At 57.1% G+C, this 18351-nt stretch overlaps 3 protein-coding genes across 5 annotated transcripts in view; 1 reads left to right on the top strand and 2 right to left on the bottom strand.

Annotated features, from left to right (window-relative positions):
* The window catches only part of MANBAL (mannosidase beta like), a 191142-nt gene that overhangs the window by 125524 nt on the left and 47267 nt on the right, over window positions 1-18351 (bottom strand). The gene's annotated exons all lie outside the window — the stretch shown is intronic.
* On the bottom strand, window positions 434-11645 carry LPIN3 (lipin 3). Of its 2 annotated transcripts, XM_086760498.1 has the most exons (20): window positions 11589-11645; window positions 9489-9689; window positions 9240-9335; window positions 8241-8476; window positions 7906-8013; window positions 7358-7478; window positions 6762-7188; window positions 5797-5896; window positions 5507-5676; window positions 5330-5423; window positions 5040-5109; window positions 4377-4472; window positions 3847-3905; window positions 3461-3572; window positions 3067-3215; window positions 2815-2901; window positions 1749-1901; window positions 1365-1476; window positions 1165-1268; window positions 434-1035 (listed from the first exon to the last, which is right to left on the bottom strand). In XM_086760498.1, exons 2-20 carry the CDS (start codon window positions 9678-9680, stop codon window positions 891-893), a joined length of 2631 nt encoding a protein of 876 aa, XP_086616624.1. In that variant the 5' UTR covers window positions 9681-9689; window positions 11589-11645; the 3' UTR covers window positions 434-890. The 2 variants fall into 2 exon arrangements, with proteins under 2 accessions (XP_086616624.1, XP_086616625.1); XM_086760499.1 differs by lacking the exons at window positions 434-1035; window positions 1165-1268; window positions 1365-1476; window positions 1749-1901 and adding an exon at window positions 1598-1748.
* ZHX3 (zinc fingers and homeoboxes 3) overlaps window positions 15546-18351 on the top strand; it is a 49498-nt gene continuing 46692 nt past the window's right edge. The window contains exon 1 of one of the 2 annotated variants that reach the window (XM_086760877.1): window positions 15546-15670. The gene's annotated coding sequence lies outside the window, so the exon portion shown is untranslated. Of the gene's footprint in view, window positions 15671-16250; window positions 16289-18351 lie in introns of those variants that run through there. The other variant, XM_086760878.1, reaches the window with a different exon arrangement.

Raw genomic sequence — 18351 nt, 5'->3', positions numbered from 1 at the left:
TCCAGAGAAATCCCCCACCCAGTATGGGGACAGCTTAGTCCAGTCCTAACCCAGCCCCACTTAAGGAGAGCTGAGCTTTCCTCAAAAGCTCCTGCCCTGCCACAGGATTGAGACAGGCTGCTGGCACACGAGAGGTTCACCCCCCATGCACACACACATAAAGCCAAAGTTTGCTTCCTGGATTAAGTCAGTTTTGCAGCATTACCTGAAGATAAGTAGGTGAGGAAAAAAAAAAAAAATTAAAAATTTAAAGAGCCATTTTTTAGAGCAGCTGCTCCACAGGCCCAGGGAGCTGCAGGTCCTGACCCCATCTCCACCCAGACCCCTTAGCAGGGCACTGGGGCAGGATAAACCCAACCATGCTTGTGAAAGGACACGGAGCCTGGCTGCCAGTTCCATGCAGAGGGCTACAGCAGACAAGAGGCAGCCTGGATTAAGGCACTATTTATTAATTATTACTGTTAGTGAAGAACACTCAAAACCCCAACAGCTTTTCCATCCACCGTAACGAGCTTTTAAACCACAGGACAGCTTCACTACCAAAGTGCAGGTGGCTGGACTGTCTGGGAACACTGGTCATACTGGAGGTAGCAACAGCTATGCCAGAGGCTCATCAATAAATAAGACAGTGACCCACCACCACCTTTAAAACAGGTTTAAGAACATTAAGAAGAGACTCAGCTTACAGAAATTTCAGTTTAGTAAATGGAGTTTTTGTAGAGCCAGAGCTCCCTACTACCCCACTTTGGACCCCTGAGAAGGGGCGTTTCTAGTGCAGAACATGACCCGTACTAGAAATACAAAATGCCTGAGCAGCAAACAGCTAGGAGGAGATGCATCTGGAGCATCCAGTCCTGGAGCCCTGGGTCAGATCTCTGCAGGTAATGGGGTCAGGATAAGTCATCCAAGTCGACAGCAGGCAGTGGAGGTCTCCAGTAGGCAAAGTGGCTGTACTCTGGACAGACCAGAGCGACGCTCTCGCTCTGCCCCAGGGGAGGGAAGATCAGGTCCACCAGCTCCGACAGCCGCTCGTACCTACGGGGGTAAAAACCAAGTTGCGTTGGGGTCACTTGGGGTTTTGTTTGCCATTCTGCCCCATGAAATGCTTCTCTGGGTTAAAGCCAGGCTAACCCAAAGGTGTTGAGGAACAAGCAGGTCGCTTACGTCAACTTCTGGTGTTTCGTGAGCTCCTGGATCAGCTCTCCCTTGGGGTTGACCGTGAATATGCGGCTCTCTGGCAGGCCCACTTGCTTGTAAGCATAGACATCCTGCCCAAGGAAAGCCAGCAAGACGTGAGAGCTGCAGAACGGCACCACCAGCACCCCAGCCTGAGCCCACCCCTCCTCCTCAGGAGACCTGCTCACATTGGCTCTGTTCCCAAAGGCCGCGTAGAAGGGCATCTTCGCGGCAAACAGGTTCCGGACGTCCGTCAAGCAGGCGATCTTGAACACCTCTGGCTTCTTCTCGATCACCTCTCTGCAGCACAAGACACATGCACAGAGCAGAAGTCAGTGGCTTCAGCTGGCCAGGATGAACTTCAGAAGTGATCTGAAGGGCAGAAGTGATTTTGTGCATTGCAGGAGCTTCACCACAAAGCTCCAGGGACGGCAAGAAGATCCTCCGCTGTACCAAGGGGGCCAGAACCAGTTTAAGGCTGCAACATCTCTCAGCATCAAGCTGGGGAAGGGGAGTGCTGTCCCCAGGGACACAGGAGGTGCAGGGCTGGGCAGGAGGAGAGGATGCAGTACCTGTGGAAGGCAGAGAAGAGGCTGCTAGGGGCGAGCAGGATGGGGCCCTTGGGGAGGGCACAGCCTTGCTCGTTGACCCATTCGAGGTAGCCTTTGGTGATGCGCGCCATGCCGATGGCTCTGGCTGAGCAGTAGAGGAACTTGTAGCCGTTTCTAGAGAGCACAGGGAACCCCTCTGAGCCATGTCCCAAACAAGGCATCCTCCCACGGGAAGGGGAAGAGGGAGGATGAGCCTGAATACCTGGCCTGAGCCCAAACGCCATCCACCCCTTCAGCAAGCCAGGTGGCTTCACAAACAACACAACCCACTTCCCAAGAGACCCAGTCTAACCCAGACCCCATCCGCCTCGCTGCTGGGGAGTGGCGCCGGAGGGAGACCTCCCACCACCCACCCACCCTCCAGACCCTTCCCCGCAGCCGCACACCCCTCCCGCCTGCAAAGCACCCTTTGCTGCTTGGCACCCACGCATCCGGATGGGATCCCCAGCATCTTTTCACGGGGCATGCATGCGGCTGGACACAGCCCCCGCAAACTCCCCAAAGCAGTCGGCCCAGGGCATGGAACTCCGGGGGAGTCGGAGGTGTCGGCGAGGGCAGCCCCAGCCCCACGCGGAGTGGAAGCCCCGTGTGTCCCCCACTCGGGTCCGGGAGGAGCCATCCGCGGGCCCACAGTGCCTCTTAGTGGCCACAGATGCCCGGGAGGGAGCTGGCTCCGCGGGGACCGGCTGCCGGGCTCGGCCGGGTGCGGGGACAGCACCGCACCACGGTCCCCGGGCAGAAACCACCGGCCCCCGATCCCGGGTGGACACGGCACAGCCACCCAGAGGCATCCGGCCGTGCCTGTGGCCCCCTCGGGTGTGATCGTGGGCGATCTCATCTCCCCAGCAAAGCTTCCACGGACACATGCTCCTCCCAGGGAAGGACACGCAAGCATCTGCTCCCAGATTTGCAGAATTTGGCTATTTTGGCCAGCGTCAGTGAGTAAGGAGCCCTGACTGACTCCCACTCAGCCTCTCCGCAGTCATCCTCCCGCTTCCCCTTGGCCTCACGTTGATCCAATACCTACAGGTGGATTTTGTGGAAGAGTTTCACAACCCCAAGATGGGTCCAGTCTTTGCCCAGATGTGGCAAGATGTGCCCAAGAGCATCCGACCTAGAAGAAAAGGACCCCAGGTTAGGCTGATCCAACCTGGTGGGTATCCAGAAGATGCTGTGGTTTGTGGTCCCCTCCTGGCTGCTTAAGCAAGCCTTGAAAGGACACTTGCCCCTAACAGAGGTGGGAGAAGCGGGGATGTGGGGTGGGAGAAGGGCCCTTTACTTGGTGATGGTGCCGTCGATGTCCGAGATCACCACCTTGTCGTCCCAGTTCCACAGGTAGATGGTGGCCTTGCAGTGGCATGTGCCCTGGTACCGAGTCGTCACGCTGAACGCCACCTCGTTGGGGCCATCCTGCAGATTCAGCCTTCCCTGTGGCAGAGGGGGAACATAAGTTGTACACCAGCGCTGATTCACACCAGCCCAGGCCATGCCAGGGGCCAGATGTCGCCTGGCCAGAGCAGAAACGCCAAAGTGCTACAGGGTGGCCACCCAGGGTAAAATACTTGGATGCCCTATAAAACCATGAGGTCAGGAGCAGAGAAATCCCTGTTTAAGGGTTGTCCCACCCCTACACACATAAGCAGGCAGTGAAGGAAGAGGAGTAAAGTACACACAATTTGTTCAGAGGAGAGCCGCAGGGATTTCTTGTAGGTTGGCTTCTGTGCAGGGGCACCCACTGCTAACACGTCCTCATCCTCACTGGATGACCTCTCCTCCTTCTCCTGCCTGTACAAGGGAAGGAAGAGAGAGCACACTGGCTTTACTCTGCAGACCACATCTTCCCCCATGAGCACCAGGGGATATCTGGAGGGGACCCAGGACAACCCACCCACCCACCAGGAAGCAGCCGTGGAGGAGTCTGGCTGGACCAGGGTCAGCCAGAGCCTTAACAGAGCTTTCTGCCCTCACGCATTAGGTAGACTTGGGAATAACCGGTCATTCAGGAGGAAAAGAGAGCACACATAGAGTCCTAAAGTCAAACTGGGAGGGAGGCACTCACCTCTGCTGAGCTGAGTCAGGCTGCAGCGTCCCCACGGTGGCTTTCCCTGGCCTCGACCGCTGTAGGCAGAGAGCGGTGTCATGAGCACCCCAGCGCCAAGGGCAGGGGCTGCTCTGCTTTACTGCCACTCGGAGCAGCGACACCAGAAAAAGAGGCGGCAATGCATCCCCCTGCCTTCAGAAGGACACTGCCCCACAGGAAAGGAACCACAACCTGGTGCTGTGGTGGGGCAGGGAGATGTGTATTGCCTGGGCAGTGGCACAAGGGACACATGGCAAGAGATCTCCCTCTTACAAGGTGCACATTACTGCGTCAGCAGGTGTTATTTTGCTGCTTAGACATTAACAGACCCAAGGGGACAGCAGCAACCTTCAGAAGTCACCTTGACACCAGGTTCCTCTGCCTGCTCTTGTACTCAGCCCCAGGTCATCCCCAGGATGCTGCTGCTCTCGTACCCCCCACCCCTGCCAGCCACCAGAATGACTCCTGTCCCCTGGGGATGCGGTTGTCACAGCCACCACTGCAAACACCTCCTCTGCTGGGAATTCTCTCCTCCTCCTCCTCCAGAACCACCACCTGCTGCCTTTCTTGGGCATCTTCTCCTTCACCAGCCGGTCAATGGTGCTCTGTGAATGTGGCAGAACATGGGATGAAGTCAGCCCTCAGCCCAGAGAGGCTCAGCTGCCAACAGGCTGAGACCCTTGCCTAGCTCCTTTTTGACTTCTGCCACGTTGTGAGCTGAAATGGTTTTGGGGTGAAGGGTACAATGACTTGTTCCCTTCATGTAGTTAAAAAAACAAAAACAAACAAAAAAGATATTTGGATGCCTTATTCCATACAATCCCAGCCAAGTCTACAGAGCCCTGGAGCAGACTCATGTTGTCCTAAATCCTCCAGAGTGCCAGGGCCCCTGGCTCTGCCCACCCTTGCACAGATACAACCACCAGAACAGGAGAACTTTGAGAAGGAATTCTCTGCTCTCCAGGCATCAGTGGTACCCAAGTATCCAAAAGCCACCCTGAGGTACCTCTGGGAGAAAAGACAGACCTCAGGGTTCGTGGCCTGGAGTGATGCTCAGCTCTGCCCCAGACTGCCTGCAAAGCCCCACATGGGCAGCTTGGCCTCTTGCATCCCCACTGCACTCTTCAAGCCCTGCTGAGAAGCGTGGCCAGTAAATGTGTTGTGCCACTGACCTCAGGAATGTTCCTCTGGAAAGCCTGCAGGGACAGGACCATGGGAGCAGCCACTGCCCAGTTGTAATACCTGGAAGAAGCAAGAGAGATGGGAGCATCCACCACACCCAGAGCGAGGGCTGTTTCCAGATCACCACCCTGCAGCACAGCCAGAAAGTCCCTTCCCACAACTACTGTGGTATAATTACTGTCTGGGATGGAGTCACACTCCTATGGGAGTGTTTCTGTAGGGACAGAGGGGCTACACTGCTCATCTTGGGATTGAGCAGCAGGAAAAGTAGGCCACTCACTTCTCGTTTATCAGGATCACCAGCTTTGGGTCATCGATGAGTCCTGGATTCTCAGCAAACTGCTGGTAGGAGACCACATGCTCCATGAACTTCTCTGGTGAGACAGAGGCTGTGTCATGCCACTGGTGTACATAATGGGTTTCAGGACAGCAGACTGTCCTTTCCCTCCCCACCTACCGCGAGAGATCGGCTTGATGCCCCTAAGGCCTCCACACAGTGACAGGGCAACTGAGGGCATCAAATCAGAGCCAGAGTTCGTGGGGATCTTGGCATGCAAATCGGATGGCAGCTGGACACACAGAGGGTTGCTCGGGTCTGCCACAGACTTTGAACTCTGCTCTGCGTCACTATCAGCAAGAGGAGAAACAGTGGCACCATCAGGCAATAGCTCTAGACATACCTCCATCCCTTGTTGTAAGAGAATTGCTCAAGAAGGGCTGAGCTCAGCCAGCTGGGGCATCCCATACCTCCTGGGGAAAGAGAGAGCCACCTGCTCCTTGTCCAGGTTGGAGAGGTCTTCCAGGTAAACATCACTGGGACCTAAGTGAGGACTTCTTTTGATGGATCCTCAATGCACAGAGAGAAGGGAGAGAGCTTAGCTGAATCACCTTTCCAAGCATCTCAGCACCCATTGAGAAAGCAAACAGCATTTTCTCTCTATTATATTCATATGTCACATGAACATCACCACACAAAGACGGCATCTCTCTTCCTACTTGCAAAGCTGCCTTAAATCAACAGCAACAGAAGTACCTCAAGACACCTGCACTGGCATGAGAGCATGTGCCAAAAGGACACAAAGGACCAGCCCAAGCCCTGCCTATGTTCTGCTGTGACAATCTGAAGGTGCCATTTGAAGTTTGCACCATGCAAGATAACACTTTGTGATCTCCCTCTTTGCACAGTGAGGAGTCCCAAGCATCTCTTCTTCAGTGGGACCATTTTGTTCTGAATCTATACGGGCTGGAAGAGTAAGCCTGGTTAGCACAGGTAACAACACAAAAGAGTTCTTGCAAAGCCAAATGTACCATCAAGAGAGATGTATGCCTGCATGCTTCACTCTGATATTTTACCTGACTTCACACACTTGGGATGAAAAAGCAGGCCAGGTGAGGTGCTGCCAGGCACTTCAAGTTAAGGTATGGTCTACACTGCTGAGAAATCTTCTAAGCATGCAAGAACAGAGACATTCAAGGACGGGCTTCAGGAAACATAAGGCAAGAAAGCCTTCCTGGGGCTGGTCACTGAAAGGAGGAAACCTGAGGAACGTCTCTTCAAAACAAAGGAGCTGGTAGCACACAAAGAGGGCAAAGCAAACGTGTCACACCTCACAGACCCAGGACAGTCATGAAGGAGTTACACCAAATGAACAACCCTGGCCCCCATCCAAGTCAGACACATCTCTGGGCTCAAACACCAGTCATCCACTCACCTTGTCTGCTCTGGCTTTCCAGCTGGGGCTCAGGGCCCTGCAAGCCCACCTGCCTCAGAGCAGCGGCTCCTTCAAAGGGCTCCACATCTGGCTGAACCTCTGGCACAACACTCCTATCTCCCTCCTCTTTCTCTTGTGGGGCTGAGGCCTCCAACACGCTCTCTGCCTCCACAGCACTGGGGATGTCCTGCAGCCTGGGGAGGCTGTTCCCATCTTGGGGAACAGGCGTTGGCTCAACAACAGACACAGTGGAGGAACAAGGTACACCCTGACGTCCTGCTGGGCTTGGACCTCCTCCTAGACCTTCAGGGGTGGCAACGACAGGGGTTGCCTCATCCACTGTGACCGGTGTCGCAGTGACAGTAGTTGCTGCGGTAGCAATAGTCTTTCCAGACTTGGCTGGTTCAACTCGTTCTGATTTATTCACCTCAAAGGAAGCAGAGGAACAGGTTTGAGGACAAGAAGTTGCCCAAAGCATCAGGCAGAAGAGGACAACTCCTCTAAGACTACCTGGCCACAGCCCCCTCCACTTCTGCAGACCTTTCAGACACACCCCTCCCACCAGCTGCTAGAGAAAAGCAAAAGCAGGGACTCACCTGAGGGAGCCTTCCCCAGGCCCACTGCATGTGGGATTCAGCCCCTAGAGCAATACTCTCCTGCGGTCTGGTCTCCAGCTCAGAGTCACTTCTGGGAGAAGTCGGATGGCTTAGGGTGGGGCTACAAGAGAAGGCAATATGGGACCTCATCATCTGTGCTTTCCTATCACTGCAAGGACATCTAGGGCCAAGAACTCTGTAAGGTTGGTTTCCCATAGAGTCAGTTCTGCCCCATAAAACTATCACTTACAGATGAGCAAGACCTATGGGAAGCTATGGCCCAAGGAAGCAAAGTGCTGTGCCACCAGTTGTCCAGAAGCAGCTCAGCAGCAGAGGCAGGAGAGCCCAGTGCACACAGGCTTCTTGCATCTCTGACCATGGCCAGAAGTGTCCCTCACAGGCTTCAAGCTTTCCTCCAGCCACACCGTATCAGGCCAGTAAAACCCTCCTCTCCTGACACCCCCAAGTTCCTTTTCCTTGCCACCTTTCCAGCCACAAGGCACATCTGCTCTCAGAGTCAAGCAGATCACCTTCGCTCTGCCTGTTACCTGTCCACAGAGGCCAACTCGCCATCAGAGTATGGGTGCATCTCTGGGGACTGCAATGACTTGGTTTCTTCTTGAGGGAGTTCAGAGAAGGAGAAATACACTGAACCACTGCAGAGGAAGAAAGAGTGAGGTCAGTTATGACACTCTCAGGCACCAGTCTCCTCACCTGGAAAGCTGGCAATACTCAACTTCACCATTTCCACTGGCTTTCTACTCCACAGGAGGCTGGGGTCCAACTCAAAAGACTATCTTCATGTTTCAGTACTGCTGGGCATCACCAAGCAAACCTACCAGCTCGACCTGTCACATCACCCTGCCCAGACCAAGCCACTCACCGGGGGGCTGGCAGCTTGCACTGCTCCTCCACGGACATCTCGCTTTTGGTCTCCTTGCAGCCTTCTAACGCTGAGTCTGACACCTCCTTCTGCTTGGGCTTCCTCTTGCATCGCCTCCTCTTGCGCAGGGTCGCTTCAGCACTGGAGGCCTCCTGCCCATGAGAGAGCTGAGCAGCATCCTCCGGGCTCTCCTCGCTGGGGATAGGGGACGTGCAGAGGCAGGAGGGGATGCTGCCCTGAAACAGGGATGGAAGAGCACATCAGCTTCAGCATGTTCTTTTCTAGCCTGGCAGCTCATGACTCTCATTCATGCAACATATGCCACCAGCACAACCAACACCACCAAGCCCTCAACTTGGAGGTAGTTTCGGGGCCAGGCCCAAAAAGAAAGGTTTTGTACGTACAGTATGTGAATTCTAGAAAAAGCAGGGCTATCCAGGCACAAGCTAAAGACATCTTTAACATGGGCAAGGAAAGGCAGGCAGGAGATGGCACCATGAGATCAGAATTACAAAGGCTGTAGCTAAGATTTGTCTCTAGAGCCCTCTCCTTGCTCTTAAACCCAGCCCAAGCTAGCACCAACCACAAGTCAGCCTGGGAGAGGGCTGCCAAGATTTCTGGAAGCCACAACTAGTCTCATCCCACTTCCCAGTGGAGTGGGCAGCATGCCATAGCATCTGGCTCACTCTCACCTCTGTCACAAGATCCCCCAAGAAGCCAAGATACCGCCCAGGGAGGGAGGACACTCCCGGGATGCAGATATTTGGTCTAATGCTCCCTCAGGGTGATGCAATGATTAGATCCTTTCAGGTCCTTCTGTCCCCCCCTTCCTTTAAGGTCCTTCAAGTAGGAACCTTTCCAGACACACAAAACATGAGAGGGGATAAAGGAGTCACCCTGGGGAAGAAGAGCAGTCCAAACCTCGTCCTTCCACCTCAACCCTGCACTTCCAGGTGGTCACAGGAGGACACAGACCTGCAGCACCTCTTCATCACCAACCTCATTCTCCTCTGATTCCTGGACGAAGAAGGCCTCTCCATTGTCACCCAGCTTCATGTGCAGGTCCACAGGCTCCCCATTGATTTTAATGTCAACCTGGAAAGGGCAGAAGCAGCCTGTCCCTCTGAGCCCACTCACCCATTGACGTACAGAAGAAAGGCACTTCCCCAGGGAGAGGATGGGTTAGCGATCCTCCTAGGTCTGGAGACACCAGAGGGGAAGCATGGTCCCCGAGCAGGCACCACTTACCACCTTCTCCTTGGACCGCAGCACACCCAGCTTCCCGAAGCGCACGTGAAACGGGGAGCACCGGAAGGAGTTATCGGGCTGCCTCACCACGACCACATCGATGCAGCCCGTCAGGGTGGCGGGGTTCAGACCCTGGTACAGCTCCTTCACTGTGACAAAGACGGTCTCAGCAAGCTGCCCCACGTAGTTCATGGTTTGAGACTGCAAGTGAGAGACAGGAGTAGGCTCAGGTGGGGAACAAGGGCTCCAGGAGCTAAATGCAATGCGAGTTTACTCTAGGAGAGTAATTTCACAGCTGCAAACACAGCCCCATCGGAGGGACAGGTAAACCTCGAGAGAAACTGAGGCAAACACATCAAGGACCTTGATGGAGATCAGCCAGGGCCCCTGTGAGCACCAGGAAAGAGGACAAAAGCCAGAGCACCAGTTATTGCCATTGGGACGCACCATCACGTTTGCTCCTTGGGAGGGCAAATCAGTAACACTTTGCAATCAAGCTGTTAACACCCTGTTCAAACAAGAATTTGGTTGGCAGGAGACCTCCTGCCCTGGACTGACCTTAAAAAAAAAAAAAGCCTCAGGGCAGAGAGGTGGGAAGTTCAAGGAGCTGCTGCATACATCACACACCCACTTTGTCCAAAGTCAAAACCTAACGTTTCCCACTCGGAGGGGAAGGCATTGCCTAGGCACTGCCATTTCTTGCAGATCTACAGCAGGGTGCTGGGTGTTGGTGGCAGCCCCTGGACCAGAGGAGCCCCTTGCTCCATTTGCTTAGCACTTGGCATCAGCAGGACAAGGGTCTTGGGGTCAGGGCACCACACCAGCAGCTGGGAACACACAGCAGCCGAGCCCAGCTTCCTGAGCTGCCAGCTCTGCACCCCACCTCGCCCCAAGGAAAGGATGAGGACACAGGATGACCGCTGCAGAAGGACCACAGATGAACTAAAGGAAACCTCTTGTGCCGGCAGCACAATCAGCCAATGACATGGTGTCCCCAGGGGCTCTTGGCACAGCCCCCACTGCACACTCAACCCAAGGGGCGGCCGGTGAGAGTTGGTTCCTTACCCAAAGGGACGAGGACAAGCAGGTGCCACCCGATGAGCCCTCTGCCCCAGCAAGCACCCAGCCTCTCCAATCCATTTTGCACAAGCTCAGCCCTGTCCCGTTCCCAGCCACCACTCCAGGAAGGTGGTCTGCATGGGGAAATGTGGTCCCCACTCCACATCCTGTCCCCCCCACCTCTCCCTGACAGCTGGGAACAAATCCAAAGCCCAGATCCTCCCTGGGTGGTGGGGGAAGGCAGGGAAGCGCTAGCTGGCTCCCGAAGCTTCGGTGGCTCCATCAGCTCTGCTGCGAACGGGGCCAGGATCATGGGGCCACCCACCAACCTGCTGAGCCCAGCTTTCCTGGGCATCGCTGCCATGGCGGGCAGCCCTCCAGCTGCCTTCCCCGCTGTGCTGCAGGGCCTGGCAGCAAGCGGGAGAGAGCTCCTCGCTACAGAGCGGGGGGATTTTCAGAGAGGAGGAACCATCGGGCTGGCCCAACGCTCCCAGGGCAGCGCTGACGGGCTCCTGGCCGGGGTACAGGTTGAGACAGACCTGCCGAGCACACAGAGAAAATCACAGGCAGATAAACCTGCACGGCCCGTGGAGGTCGGCGCTGGTAGAGTTTTCAGCTCAGTGAATTCAATTCTCTGTGGGCTTCACCCAGGACAACTGGAGACGGGCAGGGAGCAGAGAGAAGGGGCTCAGACTTATGGCAGCTCTCGGCCTCACCGTGGGTGGAGCAGGTCCATTAGGGAGACAAAGAGTAAGTTATACTCTGGAGAGATTTATAGGTGGGCAGCGCAGGAGAAAAGGTTTTCAAGGCACATGCAACAATTAAACCATACAGAGGAACGGGGCACCTGCACCCCTCACCCCCAAAACAGCAGGAGCACAGCCCTTCCCCACGCCGCTCTTGGGCGGGGGGCTAAGGGGGCGATCCTCGCCGCGGAGGCAACACAGCTTTAAAAGCTTCCAAAAAGCTGGGCCACCTCACCAGCAGCACCCCCATTCCATCCCATCCCACCCCGCACCCGCCCGGGCCCTTCCCCGTTACCCGGGCGGCTGCCGAGCCCCAGCTCCTCCTCAACCGCGGGCCAACCGGCCCGGGCTCCCCGGGCGCCGTAAGGCCGGCTACACCCTCAGCTCCTCCTCTCCCCGCCGCTTCCTTCCTCTCACCTGAGCAAGGGGAGGGCCCCGGCTGCCGAACTGCGCCCAGGCCCCGCGCCCTGCCTCCCGCCGCGGCTATGAGGGCTGCGGGAGGCCGGAGGGAGGGCGGGGGGAGGCCGCAGCGTAGGCCAGGGTGGGTCAGGGTAGGCCGGAAAGTGGGCGAGGGTGGGCCAGGGTGGGTTAGGGATGGCAGCACCCAGCAGCTGCATCTCATTGCAACCAGCTCCTGTGATGGAGACCCTTCCTCCCTCCTCCTCCTCCTCCAACCCCCCATCCCACAGAACCACTGCAGCCTGACCCACCAGGCTGGAATCCCCCAAGATCTTTCATTTTCCAGACGTTTAACCCCCCCAGGACACAAACTGTGCAAAGGCCCGGCTCTCAGGAGCCCAGGGGAGGCTGAGCCCTGCGGAAAAGGCGCTCGCAGAGGCTGGGTGCACAGCTCTGGGACAGATCTACCCTTTAAAAGCTGCCTCGCGATGGCTGGAGAGCATCCTCACGCAGCCGTGGCCGGGCTGAGGACAGCCCAGAGTGGGAAGAATTTTGCCTACGCCAGATGCTAATCTCTCCCTCTTCCATGGGGCTCTAGGGATTGCTGTAGGGTCATACGGACCGGGACCACGAAGGGTGGGTAGGGAGATAATTGCTGTGTTGCTCACTTAATTGCTCCTGGACTGGGTGCATCGCAAAGTTGCTTAATTAAGTTCCTGCCAGCTGCTTTTCATACCCCCTCTTACTCCCCCTTCCTTTTTTTTTTTTTTTTTTTGTGGTGGGTGAGCCCTGCAGATCCATCGCTCCCTGAGGCTGTAACCCTGAACATCCCAATTTCTCTGTGCATCCTTCCCTCAGGACCTGCTCCAACAGGGAGAGGTTTCTTCCCCCTTTTGGGAACTCCACAACCTGCAGATGTTTGCAATGAGCCTTTGCAAAACGAGACAGCTTTTGTTATTAGTCAACCAAGCAATATTTTCAACTCCTTGTATTCCAAAAAAGCTCACACTCACACCCATCTCAGTGGCTTTCATCCTGCATCCCTGGCACTCCCCACACATCTCGGATCGCAGCCTTCACCCCGCACCGGGCAGCAGCACGGCCGGCCGCCCTCTGGCCCCTCAGTGCTGCCTCGTGGCTGTGCCGTGCCTCCGCCAGCCGGCAGTGCTGGAAGTGACAATCCCTGCATTTCCAGGGCCTCACTAGAAAAACTCCGTCCATCCGCTTGGCAGTTGGGAGCACCCCAGGCACTCGCTGCCCAGGAGACCCCTAAATTTTCCTCTATCCCAGAAAAACAAGTCATGTCTTCAGTCACAGGGTGGGAGAGGGGAAAAGCCTTCTCAAAGACAAGCTTGTTTTTCCTCCTCTTTGTATTTCAACAGCCGTTGCAGACGAGCCAGGCCACAGCCAATTCTTCGGCTGCCTCCAAAGTGCGAGTTGATGGGGACTTTGCCTCCTCCCTTGGTCGTCACGTTATTTCTCTGGGATTTTCCCAGCTGCATAAGTTCATCTTTGAGCAGCCCGGCAGTCCCTTGGGAAACTTCTCCTTGGATCCTCCCCTCCTTGCTGCCTGCTTTTTCATGGGCCTGGGGTGAAACGTCTGGAGGGAGCATGGACGATCCAGCTGCAAGAGAGACCCAGGAAGCTGACCAACGCGCCTGCCTCCATGCTGGCTGAGACCTGACACAGCTCAGCTCATCCGAAACACTGCAGAGGAACAAGAAGCTCTCCCAGACAGGAGGGGAACTGACTTGACAGAAAGGGTCTCGCTTTGCCTCGCAGACAAGTGAAGCTGGGGCTGTGACGGGAGCAATCCTTCCAGCCACAGGGCTCAGCTGGGGCCATCAGTACTGTTTGCCGGCCTCAAGCCGAACTCGCCAAGCCATATACTGCAGCATCCAAATCCTCTTCCCACCCTTGAACCAGGGAGCCACGTTCTCCTGCTCCCTTTCCCACACTGGAAGGATGCTCTGGGACCTTGCTGCTCTGGGGCATGGATCTTCTGATGGCCACTAGCCTGGCCCATTTCTCTCTGGGCCTGCCCTGTCCTTTAACTTCACCTGCATCCCCCTTCCACTGGGGTTTCTTGAGATGCCAGCAAAATCCGACACCGGGATGCAAAAAGCAAGGATTTGTACCCTGCGCTCCTTGAAGCCACTGAGCAGGATGCTGCAAGCACCAAACGCCAGGTGAGAGATGGCCCGAGCCATCGAGTTTATTGGGCTGAGCGACACAGACGTGGGGCTGACAGCTGTCAATCAGCCCAGCAGGTCCAAGGTCCCTGTGCCAGGCAGCTCCCTGGAGCAGCCCCCTGTCCCTACATGCCATCCCTCCACTGGGAATCCTTGCCAGGGATTGGGATGTGAAAGGGCTTTCCCATCACCACAGCCCCTTCTCCCAGCAGAGAAGCAGCCTTCTAAGAGCAGGGGGAGTGTGGGGAAGGCTGGCAGAGCTTCCTGCCCTTCTCAGCCAGCTGGGCAGGGGCTCCCATTGCTTTCCCCAGATCAAGAGCGAGCTCCAGAGACCTGTGGAAGGGGTGATTCAGCAAAACAGGACGAGAGGAGAAGCAGAAACACCAGGTCAGCACAGCCGGGTGGGGTGAAATTCCCATCCCATGAAAGCGACAGGGAGCAAGGCTCAGGTGTCCTGCTCCCTCGAGGACTGGCACAATTCCTGGAGGTCCAGCTGCTCCCAGCGCCGGCCCTGGAGCCAGGAATACAACAGCGAAACAGTGGTATTTGGGTTTTTTTTTTTCTTTCCCATTCCCAGAGAGCTCAGGTCAGGCTGGCCTGGCATGTGACGGAGTGGGTGGGAAAGCCGTTTTGCCCGGAGAGGCGGAAATGCCATCCTCAGTCGCCAATCGCAAGCATTGAAAAAGCTGAATTATGGCCGCGGGACTGGCCGAAAACCCTCCGTTCTGGTTTATAAACAGGCTCTGCTGATTCGGCTCCTAGTTTCTGACCTGTTAAAAAGTTCACATTTCTTCCGTGAACACAATGGGTTCGAGCTTACTGAAAAAGACAAACCAGAAAGCTGCCATTCCCATGCAGTCGCGTGAGCCAGCAATCACAGAGAATTCCAGCCGCGCTCTGAAACGGGGAGAGCTGCTGGCCCCGAGCGCTGCACGGTCCTGAAAAACGAAGGCTCAGGGTTTGCGGTGCACGGACAGCCCACGGGTTTTCCATCCCAGCTGCCGAAAATCCAGATCCGCGCCCTAGAGCTGACAGCTCCCAGTGAGCGACATCGCATTGACACCGGCGGAACGGCGAGCGGAGTTGGCCCGTTAGCTCCGGAGCCAGGAAAAGCGGGATGACGCGCGCGTTTGGGCAGCTGGAAAATCTTTTTATCTTTTGTCCGAAGTCGGTGTGTTATTTCAAGACAGAGGATGTTTCCGAGCCACGTTTTATTAAAAATACAGTTGGTGCTCTGTCCGACCCCCGACCTGCTCCTAGCAGGCCGTTACTAAACCCGCGGGGTGCAGCGCTCCGGCCACCCTGCAACCGGACCCCCGGCCCCCAGCCTGCACCGGCTGGGACAAGCCCACCCCACCACCGGGGGGCAAAGGCCGGACGCTTCCAGCCACCGGACCGCCGGTGCAGGGCTCCATCGGCGCAGAGCCCGTGCCCAAACCGGTGCACCAAACGCCCCCCCTCCCCCGCCCCTCCGGTGCGCGCCCCCGCTGCAGCCGCCCCAGGAAGCGGCGCGCAAGCGCGCGCGCGCCGCCCCGGTCCGGCTCCGGTGACGTCACCGCGCCGCCCCGCCCGGCGATGGAGCCTGGCTAATGCCGGTGTGTGTCGCGCCCGCCCGCCCCGCGCTCCCCCCTCTCTCCCCGCTTCTCGCCGATGCCTGGGCTCGGCGACGCCCGCCCGGCCGCCCCGCTGCGCCGTCCGCCCCGCCCGCCCCGCGCTCGCCGCCGGGGCCGGGGCTTCCGCCGGACCGGACCGCGCCGAGAAGAGCCGACGCGGGGACCTGCCGCGGGTGAGTGCCGAGCGCCCGGCGCGGCGGCGGGGAACCTCCCGCGCCCCTCGGGTCGCCGCCGCGGTCCCGCCCGCTCCCCCCCCCGTCCCGCGGGACCAGACCCCGCGGAAGGCGCTCCCGCGCCCCACCCCGCCCTACCGGGTACCCACCCGGGGGTCGGGACACGCGTGTCCCGTCCCCCCCCCCCCCCCACCCCTCCGCCCCGCTCCGCCCAGCCCTGCCGCGGGCCGGGCTGCGCTGCCCTTTGCGGCTGTCGGCTCGCCAGCGATTGAAATTGAAATTAAAAGAGATCGAGTTAAAATTTCGCCGGCCGGCCCGGCCGCTCCGGGAGCGCCCCGGCTGCGCGGGGCTGCCCGGGACCCCGCTGCCTGTCCCTCGGGGCGGTCTGGGTTGTTTTTTTTTTTTTTTTTCTCTAGGAAGAAAAGTCCTTTTTTCCAGCCCTCGCTGGCTGCTTGCCGTGGGGGCTGAGGGGTGGCTGACCCCACTCGTGTCACAGTTGGGGAGCAGGAGGCTTGGGCACGAGTGGGGTTTTTTTTTTTGCGGGTCCCAGCGTTGCAGCGGTGCCAGGCCTTGGGACAAACTGGGATGGCAGCAGACGACATCTCCCTGGTCAAGCAGGTAAGAAAACCTGGCCGCTGCTAAGTGACGTGCCGGAGGCCGCCGAGGAGAGCTGTGGCGGAGCCGGGACAAAACCCCACATCGCTCCATCCTAATTTCCCATTTGGTGCTTTCCTTGCTTGGCTGGGGACAGTGGTTTAACCTCACCCCCTCGGGCTGCCGGGGTAAAGTCCTGCCAGGGCTCTGCCAGCTCCTAATCAGGGCTCCCGCGGTGGCAGCCGGGCCTGCGGCCAGCGGACTGAGGCCTCGCCGCTCCGAGCGGCCGATTTGGAGAGCGGGGACGTTTCGGTAAGGGGGATGTGGGTCCTGGGCAGAGAGCGGGCACGCGCTTCTTGGGCATCGTGTTTGCTTGGACGGCTGGTGTGTCCCAGAAGCTTGTGCTTGGGGCTTTAAACTGTCCTCTGGCTCAGGGCAGGCTTAGTCTGTGCCCTCAAAACTGAGGTAGGTGATGTAGGTGATAAATGTTGTTAGGCTGACCGATGTGCCTGGAAAAAGGGAAAAAAACCCATATCCAAGCCCTTCTTGAGCTGTGTTTTCCCATTTCTGTTCCCCTGAGGAAGTGAGCTCTGTCTCGCCGTGGGCTCTCCCCTCCATCGGGTGCGGGAAGCAAGCTCTGGCCGGGCAGGGAGGGTTTCGCTGCTCTTCTCCCTGACCGCCAACTGCGGCTGCTGTCCCCAGCCGAGGAGCACGGCGTCCTGAGGAACGATTCCCCACGGATGGGAAGCCAGAAGTTTACTTCATTATCTGGAACAGCTTATTCTAAACTTATTTCTCTTTAAGAGATGAGGAGGAAAAACAAGCCCAGGAGATCAGAGGCACTTTATTTACCGTAGAAGAAAGCAGCAATTTAATAACGTCTATTAACTAGGTTGGGTCAGTGACCTTGATGTATTTTACAATGCGGGATGCGTTGCCGAGAAGAGGGAGCAGACTGTTCCAGTCTGTTTACTGTTTCCTCTTACTTCATCCCAGTAACTCACAGCACACGAATGCCCACACAGTTTTGGAGCCCTGACCCACCTTCGGGGGTGGGAAAGAGGAGGCTGTTGGATTGTGTTTTGCTTCAGACACAGCCTAATCTGTAGCTTGTGTTAATAATTTTATAGACGGTTTGGGGTTTAGCATAGGTTTTTCTGACAGCGCGCAGCCTCCGCAGTTCTTGCTACTGTAAGAAAGCCGTAGTAACTTGAAGCCCCAAAGTCACTCGCGGGAGCACATCTCTATCAATAAAATCCTTGTTGCAAAGCCAAGCAAAACCAGCCCCGTGGGGGCTGCTGGCTTTCGTCGGGGCGGCGCAGGGACCGACGCAGGCGGCGCTGACAGCCCGAAGCAGGGAAGTCTGGAGCAGGTGAGCCAGGCTGGTAGTAGGATCCCTCTGGATTGTCAGTGGGGGGAGATTTAAACAGCAGCGTGGCTTTGGTTCTCCTTTATACAAATGTGTCCCCTCGCTCTGCGGGAAGGTTTGCCTTCTGTTTAGACCTCCTCTTCCTCCCCTCCAAAAATGTGATGCCCTTGTGTATGCAGGCGTTATCATCTGCCACGGTTACTATGGTGTTACTACGTAAAAGCAGCTCGTCTCTTAGCTCCCAGAATTGTCTACAACTTGGGTTCTCAGTCGCGTAACCCGGGGACGTGGGTCTGTGTCTGTTTGTCCCGTTTGTGTGGTGGGACGGGTCAGCATCGCTTGCAGGGCATGGCCGTGGCTTGGTCCCACTGCAGCCTCCTCCGGGTTACCGGGCATGAGGAGCCCGCTGCTCCGGGCGAGGCTGTTCCGTGGGGCATAGCTTGCTATTTCCGAACGCGGGGCTGTATCCTGGGCAGTGACGAGCCCTGGCAGACCCACTCATGTTCATCCCCTCTGGAGACCGGGCTGCTTGCTCCCTGCCGAATGCAGGCAGGGCGTTAGCTCCCCCAGAAAACTGGTGGGAGTGGAAACAAATAATTGAGGGTCTGTGGAAATCTGTGCAAACAAAAGGCAGAAGATGGGAGTGGATGTCTCCTCCCCACGCCACCGTCCCGCTCAGCCCCCTCGGCTTGTGCAAGCGAACCTGCCTGCGCTGGCT

Source organism: Chlamydotis macqueenii, chromosome 16 (assembly GCF_036417535.1).
Source record: "Chlamydotis macqueenii isolate bChlMac1 chromosome 16, bChlMac1.mat, whole genome shotgun sequence".
NCBI lineage: Eukaryota > Metazoa > Chordata > Aves > Otidiformes > Otididae > Chlamydotis > Chlamydotis macqueenii.
The sequence above is the reverse complement of the archived record's forward strand: the minus strand, read 5'-3'. Positions and strand labels throughout refer to the sequence as shown.

Bases quoted from the DNA above. Each gene is read 5' to 3' on its own strand.
- LPIN3 (XM_086760498.1), bottom strand. From the start codon at position 9,680: ATGAACTACGTGGGGCAGCTTGCTGAGACCGTCTTTGTCACAGTGAAG. The intron at 3,906-4,376 runs GTGTTTGCAGTG...CTCTGCCTACAG, and splicing joins GAGAATTCCCAGCAGAGGAG to CGGTCGAGGCCAGGGAAAGC. The intron at 1,269-1,364 runs GTGAGCAGGTCT...TTCCTTGGGCAG, and splicing joins CCTTTGGGAACAGAGCCAAT to GATGTCTATGCTTACAAGCA.